This window comes from Harpia harpyja, chromosome 12 (assembly GCF_026419915.1).
Source record: "Harpia harpyja isolate bHarHar1 chromosome 12, bHarHar1 primary haplotype, whole genome shotgun sequence".
Lineage (NCBI taxonomy): Eukaryota > Metazoa > Chordata > Aves > Accipitriformes > Accipitridae > Harpia > Harpia harpyja.
Window position 1 is genome coordinate 42,596,512 of NC_068951.1, and position 15,134 is coordinate 42,611,645.

The window sequence follows — 15,134 nt, forward strand, 5'->3', positions numbered from 1 at the left end:
GGGACATGACGGCAAGAAATAAGGTCTGTGTAAAGCTGTCTGTGTGTTTGTGCCAGCAGCCCCGCTCAGATACAACTCCCAGACTGAGAAGCGAGCTGTTGCAGCACCTAGAGTTAGCAACTCCTTGCTCCCACTGGCTCTAATTTATTCGATGAGCTGGTTCAAGCACCAGTCTCCGAGAAGCAGTTTCTTCCTGGCCCCACGGACTTCCTATTGGCCCAATTATCTCTAACTGGGGAAAGGCAATTTGATGTACCAAATGTACTACAACTTTTGGGTGAAATGCTTTCAAGGGAAAGGTCTTGCCATTTTATAAAGAGCAGCTTAGTGGACACAGCAAAACAGTTACACATAACTTGTGTTTTAGTTACCAATGTCTTACTCCTCCTTCCTTCTCTTACCTATGAGAGTGTCTACCCTTTTATAACATTTTTTTTTTAGTATGTACAGAGAGCATACCCAGGCACAAAAAGTCTCCTGGTTGCCATTTATGGCCTACTTATTTTTCCCTCATTGCTCTTAATTACTTGTAGATAGCGTTATGTCAGTTATAGTTATCATACCATTCTTTCATAAATAAAAAAAACTCGAAAAGCTAGAAGCCATGTAATACAGAACTCATCCATAACCTTGTATGCAAAACAAAGTAAAAAAAGACTGAAAGGTCATATTTTTTCAGATTTGTTTTTTATAGCATAAACACCAATAAACTGTGAACCGAATATGAATTTTCTCCCAAATTATCTGTTTTCTAACTACATGTTAACATATTAATCTTTTGAGATCTTACAGTTCAAGTTTTAGGAACTAAACAATTTCCTTACCTCTTTTTGCCAGTATTTAATCTTTGACTGGTGTACAGAAATATGACTATCAATTTGTTCAATTTTCAGCTTAATATTAAGAGCTTCCTTTTGAAGCGCATGTTCATCATCTTGAATAGTTTTAACCTCCTGCAGTAAACTGCGATGCTCCTCCTGAACTCCTGGCAACACTTCCTAAACAGAAACGACCAGAAAAGTACATTAATCAGTTGCCTACAAAAAATGTTACCACTTTCTCAGGTTACAGATTTGTTTTCACTGTATTATTCACAGAGCTTCCCCTCCACAATCCTAAGTACTGATGTAAACAAATACCTATTCTTGTATTTAAAATAACCAGGTCCCTGAATTCTGGAATTACTGCAAATATGCTGCAGTTTACATTCATTCCAGATCTGGATTAAATGAGTCCTACACTCAGATGTTTTTAGCTAAAAGGCAGTTTTAGAGAAAGTCTCAAAGAAACAGCTTTATTTGGAAGAATTTCAGCCATCGTGGTTGTTTTCACTCTCTCCTGCACATAAATCTAGATGGAAAACTGAAGTCCCACATAACTGGGGGAAAAAAAAAAAAAAAAAAAAAATCTGTTTTTAAGCAAGTTTTATGACCAGTAATTTCTTTGGGGAAACTTGGTTTAAGTTTTTTCTTAGCTTCAGAAAATTGGGTCAAGATATATTTCCAGGTAAGTATTAAAAAAAAAACCCAAACATTCCCATTCCCAGACCGTCATGGAATGTCACTCAGCAGCTGCAGAATAGAAGGATATAACTAGGATATAATAAGGATGTAACTCATCATCCTGATTTTACCCAGAGGCCAGACTGCTCACTAGGACCGTTTTAGCCTATTTCCACCCGCACTCAGCACCTGTATTTAAAGGTCAACTTTGATTAATGATTAAACAAAATTATTAATTTTGTATGAATGCAGACAATATAATGCAGGATACAGAAAAGAACATTCTTTGCCATTTTATCCCTGTGTGAATTTTTGGAGGATGAGTAGTAGAATAACTGAGAAAAATGAGAAAAAAAGATACTATCAGCTAACGCAATGCCTTGCTAGGCCTGCCTGGAAAGCCTAAGGATGAAGGCTAACAGACATCAGCCATTAGAACAACTCTGGCGCAACAACTGTTATCTAAAATGTATTTCACAGACTGCATCCTCCATGAAGAGATACACTAAATTAACATGACACTTACTTCAGCTTGCCTGCAGTCATTTATAATCTCAGCAGCTTTGTCTTCTAGCTTAGTCAGCTCTTCTGTTAAGTCTTTAATTTCTTTCTCATTATTTTTAATTTCCTTCTCCGTGCGAAGAACAGACTCTTCAGATTTTTTCAGGTTTCTGAACAGTTAGAGATGTTTGTATACCTCATGTGAGTGCAAATATGACTTAAGATAATCTAGAAACACAATCTTACTTATAAAGATTGTTCAGTAGCTACTGACAACCAAATAGGGAAGTGCTTATTTACGCATGAACTCTCACACTTCCGAGATACCCAAGGAAAACAAAGTTGTCTTCCTTAAACATATAGCAGACAGGCCTCATTAAATGATTTAATATGTTCTTTGAGGGACAGTTTTGACATTTGTTCTAAGTATTCATTATGTATTGTTAAGGTAACAGAAAAAATACATTGCATTTTATTTCCTGACATGCCTCATAATAAAATTAGTCCCTTCAGATCTGAACTGCTCCACTGCATGACAATTAAGTGCTATTTTGAATCTTTATCCTGAAATGCTGCATTTTAGTGATAGGCAAATATTAATAGAAAAATACCGATTAAACATGACTTCTAAACTGTCTAGTAGAAACTACAAAATTGTATTTCCCTTTACCTCCCCTTACCTACCTCCTAAGTTTTATACATGCAACTGAACATTCAGATTTTAGGATCATGGGATTTTTAGCTATGGAGACTACTTAAAACAAGCAAATATCCTGCAGGCACTCATGCCCACAGATACAGCTCTTTGAAGGCTGACGTGACTCTCCTTGGTCAGTTTTCACTAAGCTTTCTAGGTCTCTGATCCTTTGCCTGTGAAGCACACTAACAAAGATTATGGTTCTTAATTAAGAACCAGTATCAGTTTGAGGTAAATCAGTTTAGAGAAGAAGGTTGTGACCTTCTCCCTCCAGTTTTCCTCTAGCCATAAAGAGGTGAAAACCATCTTCTCGAGCTGGACAAATCCCCCCCGCAACCCCGGAAAGGTCCAACTGTAATCAAACACAAATCGCAGCAATATACAATTACAGCCTAAAGCTTTACCATTGAGCACATTGACATCTACTGTACCTGTCTGCAGTCTTGACTGCCACTTGGGCTTTAGTAATAGCTGAAGTACATTCATCTATTTCTTTGTTGATCTTATCAAGTTTGTCTTGTTGTGCTTTAAGTTTATGATTATTGATATCAATTATGAGCTTATGTAATCGTTTAACTTCATTTTCTATTTTACCAGCTTTCTCAGCAACACATTCATAATCTGTCGAAAACCAAAATCAAGTTAAGGTCATCATGCTGTCCCTAGGAACACTGGACTGCTGCAATAGATCAAGATTTAAGTGATAAAAAGCTCTGCTCTATTAATATATTGAGAAGTGTACTATTTCTTTCTCCTGTGAAAAACGCTGGGTTTTTTTTACTGTGGCAAAAAGAAAAAAATACCACATCTTTCTGACACTGTTATACTGCCAAAGCTTTTTTGGTGTAAACCACCAAAAAATTTAATTGGATTACTTAATGTATATGGAGTACTGAAATACATGAGATGGTACATAGGAAGCTATTCCAAGCTCATTCTTTGCATTTATTTAATGGGAAAATGCTCCAAAGTTAAATTGTAAGAACTGGCCACTAACTGTTGCTCAGTGGCTGGTATTACTGCATAGTTACTACACATGCTGAATAGTAAGATAGCCCACTCTACCTTCAAGGGAGATAAGTTTCCTTATTTAGATTATACTCAAAACTCAACAAAACCATCTTAAGTTGAACAGCTTTCAAAAATTAAACAACATAGCACCTTAGTATTCTAAGGGCAAAACAAACAAATAAAATCCCACACTAAGTTTGCTACAGATCTATAATTTCCTTTTGGGGACAGAAGGGGTAAAGCAGAGACTTGAAAGGTGGAAGGCAGTCATCTCTCCAGGAGAACACAGGTTTGTGTCTCTCCATTATTTGGTACAAATGTTAGAGAAGAATATTTATAAACATCAAACCTTAGCGTGATTGAGGAAGTAAAGCATTCGTACTCTATTCAAAAGAAGCATAGAGGAAATCCATAGTAGTACATATTCTCTTCCCTAAAATGCTATGAAAGCAGAATTGTGGGGGAAGGGAAATATGTTTCACTGTGCTCATATCATTCCCTGAGCAAGAAATACAAAGAAGCAGTCAAGGTTTACTTTACTAAGCTACCAATTTCTTCAGGGAAACAAATTCAAGTTCTCAGAGTAAACATCTTTCACAAAAAGAACGGGGGTACGGTGTGCCCACAACAGAATACAGGGTATTCATTTTATAGACTCATGTAATAGTCCAGTTACAGCATGGCAAAAGCCTTTACTGAACTTTAATATCATTACCTCCACATTAACAATTCTTACCCCTAATTAAACTAAGTTTCCCTATGAATCTGTATGTAATACAGCCATAAAAATCTAACCAAATAAATACTAAAATTGACGTTTAGTTTGACTGAAACATGAACTTGAGCAATTGTAAAAAAAGGGGTTTCACTCTCGAATCTCTGGAAGCACCTTTTATCCCCCACTTAGGAGAAAAGAGGTTCCAAACCAAGATATGGTACTGCACTGGTAATCTGAAAGAACGAAGCCATAGCCATTCATTCTTGTATTAGTAAAAGAACATGACTACAATTTTAATCTATAATCCCCTCTCCACAAAATGTACCTTTTTTGTAACTATTAAGGATTTTTTCCAGTTCCTTCTGTTTGTTTTTGTCCGGAGCAGCAGCAATTACATTAGCTTCAAGTTCCTTAACTTGGGTTTTTAGATGAATTTCTTGTTCAGATAAACTCTACAAAAACCAGAACTGTGTTAGAATCCTGTACTTTAAAAAGATCCTTGACACTAACAAGGACTATGTTAAGCTGAGACTGAGAAGCTATCCCCCTGCACATTGACGGAGAAGCCAGGTATTGTCTCAATAATAAACTTGTTCACCTGGATACTTGCTGTATACTTTTCTAAAGTATTTCTCATTTTCTGAATATCTTGGCACAGATTTCTTATGGCTTCTTCAAGTTGTGATTTCTCTTCTTCATACTGTACTGCTCTTTTAGAATCCTTCTGCAGCTGAGATTCCATTTTATTGACCTACATAAAAATACGATATGATCATTTGCCTAGTGTCACCACTACAAAACAAAGCAACATCTCATGCATGTGCTTGACAATCTATGATCTCTTAAAATCACAAGAGGCAAGTGCAGTAAAAACTTGAAAATTTGTCGTAGCTGGACAGAATATGGAGGCTGACTGCTGAGAAGATCAATTATAGCAGTGGAAAATAAGAGAGAAGCAAGCATAAGAAAAGGTAAGCTGAAGAATACCTGTCAAAATAGCTTGTAATGGAGAATTGTTTTAAGGAAATAAAACTAGATTAAGCTTGAAAGGCTTAAGCTGGAACAGTGAAGGCAGAACCCAAAAAACACACAAGCAGAAGCTAGAAGCAATTTTTACTATAGTTAAGATTTGATGCTTGTTGGTTTCTGTGGTAATCTGGTGTGAGGAAAACAAGCTTTTGCAAATAGTAACCGGTCAAGTGACCAAGTCTTGCAATTCACCTTAAAGAGCAGAAGGAATAAGGATACACTTCAGATCTCAGCCTATTTTCTGTTTTTACATATAGAGAACTAACAGGCAAAGATATGAATATACTTGGTCTACCTGGAGTTGTCCACTATGCTAGACAGGTACAAAACTCTTGAAAATGGAGAAATTAAGTTACAGCTATTGATCGTTATTGAGTGCCACAGTATCTCTCACGGGCCAAACAGAAAACAGTAGATAAGCCTCTCTCTTGGAGAGACCAGTGAATAAATCTAAAGCGTGAAGACAGGAAATAGCAAAGTCTGTTAATTAGCAAGATCGAAATATGAGCTGCCTTATATATTTATTGACCCTTTACAAGGCTAGGGCAATAACCCTTTGTCCATGAGGTTGGTTCATTAGTGCTCTACAAGTACAGCATTATCTGAATAGGCTTGACAGAAGAAAAGAAAGAAAAAAAAAGAAAAAAAAAAGAGTTGTATGTCAAACTCTCCAGGGTTTGCAGAATTTTATCTTTTCTTGGCCAATGCAATCCTATTTTCCAAGCTGAGTGAAGATGAAAATACAGGAGACAGATGAGAGAAGAATATATATCTATTTTAACCTCTCAGAGATAAAACAAAAAAGTGCAGAAACCTCAGCAATGACAGCAAAGGCGGTGACATGGTTATCTCCTCCAGCAGAGAAATGAGATAGAGAGAACCTTAAAGTTGAGTTTGATTTTGAAGTTCTCCAATTTGAAAGTATTTTCACCTAAAAAATACTAACTACTGTTCCTGTGTCCTTAGTGGTAAGCAAATATTCAACCCTTGTGTTGGATTACAGCTCTCATTCCTAAAGAGCAAAAGTTCGTTCTCCTGCAGCGAGAGGACTGACATCAGGAGTTACACAGGGGAGCTTGTCTTCTTGAAGAGGTATCAACACTTTGATGTTTGATCTCAGTTAAAGTTCATCAGCAGATACTAGCCAAAAAGGACACAGGCTATATCCACACTAAATAAAGCTACAGACTAAAACCTAAAAGAATTCAGAAGGAAAAAGCAAGCTGTATCTTGATATTCCAAAACATTCTTGAAATACAAATTGGAAGGAAAGCTCTGCCACTCCCTGACAAAGCTTACAAGGACGTAAATGAAGGACCAAACTTGTCTTTTCTTGCTGGTGAGGTTTGTGTGTACTGCTCTGCAGCTCAGTGGTTCCTCATGATCAGTATCTTCCATGTTCTCATCCCTACCTTCAATCAGTTTATCCAAGCTATCAAAGGAAGCACTATGAGACTAAAAATTAAATAATAGGCATATGATAGCTGGGCTGTGAACATATGTGCTTAAGAGCAATATAACTTATGCTAACCTTGTGAACTTCAAATCATTGTTAATGTATCTTGCATCACAGACTGTTAACTACTCATGCCAATTTAAAAGGACATAGCACATGTGTATGAACTACCAAAACAAAGAACTTTGACAAAATTCCACTTTTAATTAAGATTATGTACTAACCTCTTCTTCTGAAACATCCATTATGACGGAGGAACCCATTCTGCCCTTCATTACTTTACCCCCCCCACCAGTCATTGTTCCTAAAGTAAAAAAAGATGGAAAGAAGTTAGTGAGCTTATTGTGCTTAGGTATCATCTATAAAGTGCTTAAAATATAATTGCAAGTTTGCACTTAAATACCTGACTGTTCAATGATTTGTCCTTGCAGTGTTACCACTCTCCATCTTTTCTCTTTTCGGAATGCTATTCTGGTAGCTTCTTCCAAGTTATTAGCTACTAGAGTATCACGTAATGCGAAGTAAAAACCCAGGCGAACCTTCTCGTCTTCTACTTTCACCAGATCAAACAACCGAGGAACATTTTCAGGAGTTGGGATTTTTTGCGTTTTTTTTTCCCATACAGCCATCTACATCAAAAAAGTAAATAAATGAATGAGAGATTCCTTAGAATAAATTATGAGGTCATTTCATTATTTTAGGGTATGTTAAGGCTTTAAAGCAATTAACATTATTAATCGTAGTGTAATTAACAGTAAAGCTTCCTTCCTTGGGGATCATTACTTCCAGTATAATTAAAAACTCACTGATAACTCATTGTTCTCTTTCATGGTTTTCATGGTTTATACAGTTACTAGATTACTTGGATTATTAAATTTTCTAATTTGCTAAAAAAAAAATCTAACTATAAAAACAGAAAAGACACGCCAAACATCTGTTGTACACATACAGGTATCTAAAAAGCCTTGTAATTCTCTGTAAGTAAACGTTATCATTTGCTAGTAGAATATTCTAAGGTACCAACAGCCTATTAAAATGGTTTATATTTTAGCTTTACCAGTATTAATACATATACAGCATAACATATTAATATATAATGCTTATTTATACACATGCATATTAATACATTATATACAGTATTAATACTGTGCACATTAGGGTAAATCAACAATTTGTTTTGCTGAAGTGCTAGTACTTACTTTGTCCAGGGCTATAAATGTGGCAACTCCAATTCCTCTTGCCTTTAAGAAATTCACACATTCCTGTGCAGTATCAATTGTATCGACAACAATGTTGTCTAAGGCACCACAAGACGATGAAATAGCAACATCATACTTTTCACTGATAGCTCCCAGGTCTCCCTAATAATTGAGGGTCGGGGGGGAGGCAGAAGTACACCAATTAGTTTGGCATCAATGTTTTGTCTTGGTATTACAAAATAAATGACAAAAAATTTACACAAAGTGAAATGAGATGAAAACAAATTATAAAAGAATTTTCTGCGAAAGAACTTAAACCTTAATTAGAACTTATAAAATAATACCACACCTGTCTTCTCCAGCACACTGCTATTTATGTATTTCTAATGTACTTGTTGCCATAGTAGAAATTCATATACTCAGAGCTTCTAAAGGGGTGCTTCTGGTAGAGCAACACGGTAGCATTGATATATTTTCTGTAGACAAATGTTAAATTTTATATGCCAGCATTTTAGTGAGGCAGTCTGGCCTAACAAAATTATTTAATGTGTTCTGTGTATGGTTCTACCGTTGGTCAGCTGGGTAGGACCCGGTAAGTCCTACACTTCTGCGTGCTGTCCTGTACTGATCTGAAAAACGGGTACAGGGGTGTTCATCATCTTTGAAAAATTATTGTGTATCTACAGGTAAAAACAGCATGCATAGCCAACTGTGAGTTACACAAGAACAGATTAACCTCACACTCCTCCCTGTGGCAAGTGCTAACAGAGCATGAGACAAAATACATGCCAGCTGTACTAGGCAGTGGTCTGCTGCTGTTTGAACTTTATCTTTTTTATAAATCTATATGCACATTTTTTAAATATACATATACTAAATAAACTGATTTTTCTGAAGCAGAGATACTTCTCCTTGGACGAGCAGGTGGAAGGAAAAAAGAAAATTGCAGAATACAAAAATAGCACTTCTACATCTACAATGATACATGTGTATTGTCCAGTGCTAGTAAAAAAAAAAAGGAATGAAGAACTCTACCTCAGCTGCAAATTTTCAGAACTTTAGATCAACACTGCTTGGAAAGAACTGATAGCACTCAACGTTTTGCTATGACATAGCTTTCCTTGGTCTTCTCTGAAACACCAACATTGCTCTTTTTGATTTGACAGGTATGCAAGTAAAACGAGAGGAAACAAACAGCAGAGAGATCACCAAATTTTATAAATTTTGAAGCAAAAAAAAAAAAAAGCGTGTACAGTTCCACATTACATTACATACAAACTGTAAGATGTTTTTTTAAGTTCCATGGCAGTTCTGCCAAGCGTGTGGTTAACAATTGATTCTACCTTCTGTGGCACCAGAAGGTAAAAAGCACTACTCCACAATACTTCTCCAGCATAGATGTTCCTAACATTCAAAGGAATCAGAATCGCTACAGCCGTCAGTCATAGCTCAACACAGAAGCACAGGCAGGACCAAAGCACGGACAGGTTTACAAGACATTGGTAGTATTCCTGGCTTGAGCATATTGCCATAGAGACTGCAGCAACGTGATTTAGCTTAAAGATCAGACTACCAAAAATACAAAGCTTTCTCATAGCCATTGCCTTTACTCAGTGCTGAGTAGTGGAACCTCAACAATCTTCTTAATTTATAGCAAGTCCACAGGATTTGCAACTCTGTTGTCCAAACTCAAAGCACCAGAGAACTGAGGAATGCTATCTTTCACTCAATTACAGAAACACCATGCTGTTCCTATGAAGTTTAAGACTAAAAGTAGAATAGCCTTTTAAAATTTACCAGTCTTCCATATATTCCACGAATATTTCCAGATTTCTTCTGCTGAAGCAGAGCCTCAAGCACTTTTCCTCGACTGCGACTTAGTGCTAAAGAACTTTTGGCTTCTTCTACTTTTTGACGCAGTTTTCGAACAAGATTCTTAGCACACGATTCTTCTCTTCCCAGCTTCTCAAGCTCATTCTCTTTCTAACGGTTAAAAGAAAGACATTATCTCAGCCTCACAAAAACCACTGTATCCAGGGAATCTTAGATTCATGATTGCATAGGCAATGAAACCAGCCACCGAAAAGCAGAAGTAGCAAACATTTATCAGAAGAATGGCTGGTATGTGGATACACTTCAGCTAGAATTTAGTACACTTTGATAAAAATACAACAGCATATGAATTCATGAGTCAGGCTTAGGACAAGGTAGTGGCATTTTTTTTATTTTGGGGAATGAGAGGAGCAAGAGAAATTCAAAGAAGGCTCAGAAACATAGCCACTTATTTATTTTAACATGTCTCATTACGATATTTAAACTGATTCCCTTGCAGGGATATGTAGGATTTAATTTCAGTGCTTAATGTTAACATTCGCTTAACCCAAAGTAAGTTTGAAATCAAATACTTACTTCACCGGTTAACTGAGTATTAGAATATAGTTTTTAAATGTTATTTTATTGGAGACAGTTTTTTGTTTATTTTCACCACAATTATTGATAAAAAGAAGAGTGGAACTTTGGTTTGTGTGTTGCAACATAGTGTTGTAACTCAAAGAACTTCTATATGGAAGTCAAGTCTCACCTCCTTCAATTCCTGTTCAGCTTGGGGTAATTTTATATGTATATCTTTGATAGCAGCTTTCCTTTCCTTAAGAGTTTCTGAAGTAGTCATCAGAGCCTCCTTTGCCTGATTTAACTGAGACACAGCAGTATTATGACGGCTGAGATAGATATCAAGCTCTGACTGGGCTACATCCATCTTTGAACGTGCTTCATTCACTGCTTTACTAAACTCCATAAGCTCTTTCTCTTTGCTCTGCAAAAATGGACAATGTTACAGCTGAAAACAGACAACTGTGGGATTTATTACAGCAATCACACTGTATGAAAGAAAAAGAAGAAACGGGCATATTCTTTTACTAGCTCTCCTGTCAGCAGGAAACAATTATCTTATCTAGAAGAATAAGTATTTCTTAATTTATTAACATATTCTGTATGGAAATGAAATAAGACATTTTTCATAATTATAAAGAACATTAAGGAAATATTATAGAACATTTCCATACAAGCTTTGTATCATTTTCGCAACTCAGATGGAGAAACCATGCTTTCAAGTACAGAAAATAATCCCCCAAATTTACAGGATAAATTTCCAGCCTCTGGGTGTTTAGTGTTTGAACAGCCAACATCAACAACAACCAAGTGTTATAGTAGTTGTCTATTAATTCAAAGACAGATTACAGCTGCGCGAAAGGCTCGCAACATAGCATTTCAAAATCTGTTTATTTAAGCAACATATTGGCTTAAAAATTTCAATGGGAGAAAATTAAAGTGTGTTCAAATAATGGAAGTGTAAAATTATTTAATACACATATTAATTATATGCTTGATGACACATGATCACTATAAAAAGCAGCCAACTTAATGAAAATGATTTAGCTCTGATTATAAATTCAGAATGAATTTCCCAGTTAGGCTCCACTGAAGTAACACATGAAACTGTGTATTTATCATATAAAATAGCATTTTACAACTATCTTGTGATCGTTTCATTCGTAAGTGTCAAAGCTATACACCAGTTAATACAGTAAGTGTACTAAGTCAAAACAGTTCAAACCTCTTTTTCTTCCTGAAGTCCTTGTGTTTCTTCCTTAAGGCCATCCATAACCTGCTTGAGTTTTTCTTCTTCTTTCTCTTTTGTCTTTTCAAGAAGCTCTTTCTCAGATGTTGCTTTGCTGATAGCTTTTTCACTATCGGAAGGTACATTTTTCAATTCTTCTACCTACGCAAGGAAAAGACTTTTAACTGCCTCTCCCACTGAAACAGAATAGTTTTGCCTTATCTTTAAACCCTGCCTTTCAAGCGCTACATGGAAGTCAAAGGAAGCATAAGCCCTAACGAAGCTCTCGTGTTTTTGTAGGGCAACACACACCGTGGCTCTAGCAGGAGGCTTGGATTTTATTTGCAAGGCTTGTTCAGTTCTAGAGCCCATCCAGAGAGAAGCAAGCCACAGCAGTAAAAGAACATAGCTTTACACATAAGAACTCAAGTCTTTGAATCACAATGAGGCTTAATTCTTAAATACCTACTTTCAGAAGGCCACTCTCAATGCAGAGAGTGATTTATGATCTGTAACAGCTGGCAACAACCAACTTGGTAAAATATATCCATTAAATTAACTAGGGAAACAGGAAAAAAAAAGTGTTTAAAAAGGTAGTAACTGCAAGAACACGCAGTATTCCTGTAATCTCCACAAACATGATAAAAAGATGCTTTTCAAGCCATGAGACCTCCCCAACAGAGCTGAGAAGCAACAGGAAATCTTTTGACTTTGCGTTCAGACAGAAAACAGTCTGGTACTGCTGGCCACGGTCTCCCATAGTAAAGATGTGCAACGAGCAATAGTTTAAGGGAGAATAATGTATTACTTCAGTAAGTTATTTGCAAACAAAATCCCTAGCTGATTTAAATGACATAAAATAACAGATTAAAAAAAAAATTTAAAACATATTTTTCCATCTTCTTTGTGGCACAAAGTACACTTGGCGTCCTTTGCGCAAAGATGTTCTCATCTAGAGCAACCAACTACACTTTAAGTAAATCAAGTTGCAGTTCACACTACCTTTTCTTTGTCCTTTTGAAGTTGCTTCTCCAGTTTTTTAGCTTTGCTTTTGGCATGTTTTAGATTTTCCCTTACTTTAACATCCTGCAAATCCAACTCAGTAAATTTTTCTTTATTTTCCTCTATGAACTTTGTAATTTTATTCAGTTTCCTGAAAGGGAAAAAAGAAACAATCATCTATTACATACCCTATAAAAATAATGTCAGTAGAGCTTGGCTTAACAAGTAAGCACATAGTGTTTAAACCAATACTACTCAGTTTTTGTGAAAAACAACATCCAATACTTAACTATATTCACAGTATTTTCCCCAGGGAAGTGTTGTTTCATAAGAAAAAGATCAAGTAACAAAACAATATTAAACACGCTTTCAGAAATTTTGTTTTTTTTCTTTAATAGAATGCATAATTCACATCTCTCACAAATAACTTACTATGATCTTGGAAGATGAGAAGGTTAATATTGCAGTTGGATAGGAGATCAGCACCCAGACAAATCAATTTTAGGGAAACACAATTTATGCCTAAAAGATTCATAAGGAAACCAGAGAAAAACACCTAACATCCCCATACCTAAGCGTTATGGTTGTCTATCTAAAAACCTGAAACAATATCCCAATTATTTTTTGTAGTCGATAAAAAAAAAAAAAAAAAAAGTACGTGTGTCCTTTACAATCCACCAAAAATCAGACCTTTTCTTACTGTAATTGTGAGTATTACCCAGATTTCTCCAAGAAAAGCAACCTGCAGAACCAAATCAAACCAATGAGAATTTTTTAAAATTTATTTTTGTGCAAAAGATCATTTAATCCATGCCAGGGAATGTTTAGAAACACCATGAGTGACTCTGCTCATCAGATAATCTAAGTTTTTGGTGGAAGAACTACTGAAAAACCCAGCTATGCTCCCTGCAATCATCTTCCCATGCAACCACTGTAAATTTCTGCTTTCACAGGTGTTCCCCCCCCCGCAATACAACTACCACAGCCTTTTCTGAAAATCCTGCTAACTCCAACACCACCTATGCAGAGCATGTAAAACCACAGTACTCTTAGCTTACAAGTCTATCCTTAAAGTACTTACTTTTCGAGTTCCTTTAAAGCTTTATTCTTTGTTTCCATTTCATCTGCAAGTTTACTACTCTTCTCATTAACATCTTTTGTTTCTTCATTAATTTTTTCTTTCTGCATTTCCATATCATTTACTCGTTTCTTTAGGTCATACCTAAAAAAAAACAACCCACCAAACTGAAAACTCCACTTTTTTTCCATAAAGCTAACATTCATAATGAATATGTATTTCCGATCTTAAGTGTAATAAAGTGATTATGAAAAGTATTAAATCCTAATATCCGTTATTGAGTAACCTTGCCAATTTGGTACAAAACAGCAAGGAAATCTAACAACTTAGACACTTCAGATGAAAAATAGTCTTTAAGTGATCTACTTTCTCAATTTCAGTATAAAGCTGTACGAGATTAATTTGCTGGACTACTTTACTTTGTAAAAAGCTGGCAAGCAGTTTTTTGGTTTTGTGTTTTGTTTTTTTTTTTTTAAGATTTTTATGAAAATGGTCTCTATTTTCCAAATGCTATTCAGCTAATTTTGAAGGACCAATACGGATGTTAAGAAATGCGAAGTATTTCTAATTAGAGATATGGAAGCAGAGTTAGAACACCACATTAAAGCCAAATCAAAACTTTAGAGAAGTACTTACATATAGTATTGACAGATACGATTCTTTTCTTTAAACATTTTGTTTTCCAAAGAAAGAAATTCAATGGCTTTATTCCTGTCGGCTTCCAAGGCATCCTTTTCTTTTTCCACCATCTTAACTCTATTTAACTAGACAAGACAGAGTCAGAGCTGACTTTACTGCTAGTACTACAGAAGAACAAACCATGAGGAGAAAAACCGCAGACCCTTTGTAGCACACACGTCCTCTAGAGAGATGGTCTTCAACAATTAACTCTGCAAGGCAATTCAGCACTACAAGCTTTCTGAAATAACAGATCACCATTTCCACAGCAGAGACTGTACTTTTAGGGCAATTCAAACAGTAATTTAAAACTAAAAAGGGATCCTACAGATGCTAGGAACAGCTCAGGCAAATCAAGGAAAACATAGCTGAGAAATAAAGAGGAGTTACCTATAGACTGTGTACGTTATTTTCTATATTTCAACCTTTTGACTAGCCCCTTTAAAGTTAATTCCTGCAACTACACATCTTTTGTTTTCCTTCCCAGCCTTTAAAAAAAGTCTGCAACATACTAGGATTTACCAAGGACACATCAAGTAAAAAGAACTTTGATATTATTTAGTACTTTTAGAACTAAATGCATAAACAAAATGTTATGAAAGCAAGTTCTGCAATAGATCTACATAGCTCAAGCCACAACTAAT

General features: G+C 35.8%; 1 protein-coding gene across 4 annotated transcripts in view; it reads right to left on the reverse strand.

The window, feature by feature from the left end:
• The window catches only part of SMC4 (structural maintenance of chromosomes 4), a 40,022-nt gene that overhangs the window by 4,401 nt on the left and 20,487 nt on the right, over positions 1 to 15,134 (reverse strand). For all 4 annotated transcript variants that reach the window (XM_052802995.1, XM_052802991.1, XM_052802993.1 and 1 more), the window contains exons 7-20: positions 14,449 to 14,576; positions 13,816 to 13,956; positions 12,735 to 12,885; positions 11,730 to 11,894; positions 10,695 to 10,928; positions 9,911 to 10,096; positions 8,114 to 8,275; positions 7,318 to 7,543; positions 7,139 to 7,218; positions 5,028 to 5,180; positions 4,755 to 4,881; positions 3,132 to 3,321; positions 2,029 to 2,173; positions 825 to 998 (exon numbers count right to left, since the gene is read on the reverse strand). In XM_052802995.1, the coding sequence (XP_052658955.1) occupies positions 825 to 998; positions 2,029 to 2,173; positions 3,132 to 3,321; positions 4,755 to 4,881; positions 5,028 to 5,180; positions 7,139 to 7,218; positions 7,318 to 7,543; positions 8,114 to 8,275; positions 9,911 to 10,096; positions 10,695 to 10,928; positions 11,730 to 11,894; positions 12,735 to 12,885; positions 13,816 to 13,956; positions 14,449 to 14,576 (2,262 nt within the window). The remainder of the gene's footprint in view (positions 1 to 824; positions 999 to 2,028; positions 2,174 to 3,131; positions 3,322 to 4,754; positions 4,882 to 5,027; positions 5,181 to 7,138; positions 7,219 to 7,317; positions 7,544 to 8,113; positions 8,276 to 9,910; positions 10,097 to 10,694; positions 10,929 to 11,729; positions 11,895 to 12,734; positions 12,886 to 13,815; positions 13,957 to 14,448; positions 14,577 to 15,134) is intronic.